Source organism: Coenobita brevimanus, chromosome 115 (assembly GCF_032717465.1).
Source record: "Coenobita brevimanus isolate Jiangsu-jjx chromosome 115, ASM3271746v2, whole genome shotgun sequence".
Classification (NCBI taxonomy): domain Eukaryota; kingdom Metazoa; phylum Arthropoda; class Malacostraca; order Decapoda; family Coenobitidae; genus Coenobita; species Coenobita brevimanus.
In genome coordinates this window covers 680,001-682,500 of record NC_137068.1, presented here as the reverse complement: position 1 = coordinate 682,500, position 2,500 = coordinate 680,001, and the positions used below count along the sequence as shown (strand labels likewise).

The window sequence follows — 2,500 nt, the reverse complement described above, 5'->3', positions numbered from 1 at the left end:
TGATCTACACGATGCTCGTTGGTGACCTACTCAGATTCGTGACCATCTACTTCGTCTTCATCATGGGATTCTCGCAAGGTATGACTATCTATCTGTCTATCTATCTATCTGTGTCTGTCTGTCTATCTGTCTATCGCCAGACGCTTTAATCCCGTAAGAGGTGGCCACAAACAGCCCCCATGTCGCCCTGTCCCCCGCCATTTCACTGCCCTGCTCCCAGCTCACACACCCCTCCCTCATATACCTCTCCACTCCATCCCTTCATCTCATCCTTGGCCTCCCCCTCCCTCTCCCCCCCTCCACCTCACTCATACACTCTCTTCGTCAGTCTCTCACTCTCCATCCTCTCCACATAGCCTGTTTATTCTAAGTTAACCCAGATTTTCGTCCTTTCTCTTGACTTAGATTTGCTTCCTTTTTCGACAGCACTTCTTCGTGACTAGCATCATATTCTAAACTACGTCTGTATCATGGTATTTTAACGCGATATAACTATACTACTGTTACTCTAAGTTGGCCCAGAGTTTCGTCGTTATTTCACAACACTTCTTCGTGACTAGCATCATATTCTAAGCTTTACCATGGGATACGAAGCTCCCTAACACCTCGTCCTTAGCGATTCAGTTTACTAATAACCCCCTACTGTTCTCTGTGCTATGTAAATTCTTCTAATATCGCCTCACTTTACATACATAACTTGGATATATATACTAAGTAGCCGTATCCAAAAATAAATCGCTAAGGAAAAGGTGTTAGGGAGCATCTTTCGCCGACCAGAATACGGGTTTTAAACTTCTATTCTCGGCGGGTAAGGCAGCTCCCTAACTCTTCCTAATTGGTTAATAATTCAATAAGATGAGATTTTTTCCTTTATACGATACCTATGCATAATATGGAGATGTGATATAGGTAAGACAGACCAGCGGTGTAACGTATGAGAGGCAAATTAAATCGCTTAGGAACAGGTGTTAGGTGCTCTCCAACTGTCTAGCAAGAATCGCCAAGGATAATATTCCTTGAAAAAGAGAGCAATAGAAGAGAATTAGTTTGTTTTTTATGTTGTGTGTGTGTGCGTGTGTGTGTGTGTGTGTGTGTGTGTGTGTGTGTGTGTTTTGTGTGTGTGTGTGGGGATTGGGGGTGTTTTGTGTGTGTGTGTGTGTGTGTGTGTGTATGTATTTTTCTGTCTATCTCATATACCTCTTCACCCCATCTCTCCATCTCATCCTCGGTCTCTCCCTCCCGCCTTTCCCCCTCCACGTTATCTCCTAGTGAGTCCCTTATTCTCCATTCTCCCCACCCCAGCCCTCTGTCTCTCACATTCATTCTCCTTGTCAGTCTCTCGTTCTCCATTCTCTCCACGCCATCTCTTCATCTCATCATCAGTCTCCCCTTCCACTTCACTCACATACACTCTCCCAGTCAGTCTCTCATTCTCCATTCATTCTACGCATTCCCTCCATCTCATTCTTCTCGTCCGCCTCACTCACATACACTCTCCTAGTTAGTCTCTCATTCTCCATTCTCTCCATAATGCCAAACCACCTTAGCTGCTTCATATAGAAAAAATAATAGTATGTTTTTGACTTTGATTTATTGCATATGAGAGAGAGAGAGAGAGAGAGAGAGAGAGAGAGAGAGAGAGAGAGAGAGAGAGAGAGAGAGAGAGAGAGAGAGAGAGAGAGAAAGAGGGGGGGGAGGTATTGTGTACGTGATCTAAACATTAATAGAACGTGTGTGTGTGTGTGTGTGTGTGTGTGTGTGTGTGTGTGTGAGAGAGAGAGAGAGAGAGAGAGAGAGAGAGAGAGAGAGAGAGAGAGAGAGAAAGAGATTAGTGAGAAGCATAGATAAAGAAGCTGTCGCAGAAACAGACAGACAGAGATACAGATAGAAAAATAGATAGAAAGATAGATAGATGGAAGTGAGCGAGAGGGAGGGAGGAAAGGGTGGAGGCGTGAAAGGAAATTGAGTGAGACGGAGGGAGACAAGATTTACGGGCAAAGGAAGAGAGAGAGAGAGAGAGAGAGAGAGAGAGAGAGAGAGAGAGAGAGAGAGAGAGAGAGAGAGAGAGAGAGAGAATAATGATATAATTCAAGAAGGACATAAAAATAATCTCTTTCTTTGACACTTGAGTAATGGCAAACAACTCATAAAGTCCATGGCGTGTGTGTGAGAGGTAGATATATCATGAGAAACTGTATTGTTGTTGCTGTAGGGTATTTGATGAAGGTAGAATGGGTGGAAAAGATAGATAGATAGATAGATAGATAGGTAGATAGAAATATATATGTACGGTATGGATAGAATGAGAAATTTATTGTCTGAGATATATTTGTATTAAAGGTGGATAGATAGATAGATAGATAGTTAGATAGATATGGTATGTACATATGAATTTATATATTTATATACCTACAGTATATGTGTATGTGCAGGTATATATACAGGAAGGAGGAAAGGAGAATGTGTGTGTGTGTGTGTGTGTGTGTGTGTGTGTGTGTGT

General features: G+C 42.6%; 1 protein-coding gene across 1 annotated transcript in view; it reads left to right on the top strand.

The window, feature by feature from the left end:
• nan (transient receptor potential cation channel subfamily V member nanchung) overlaps positions 1-2,500 on the top strand; it is a 52,078-nt gene that overhangs the window by 40,052 nt on the left and 9,526 nt on the right. Inside the window, 1 exon segment of the mRNA XM_080286959.1 lies at positions 1-78. This exon segment is cut by the window's left edge and continues 32 nt beyond it. Within this exon segment, the coding sequence (XP_080143085.1) occupies positions 1-78 (78 nt within the window).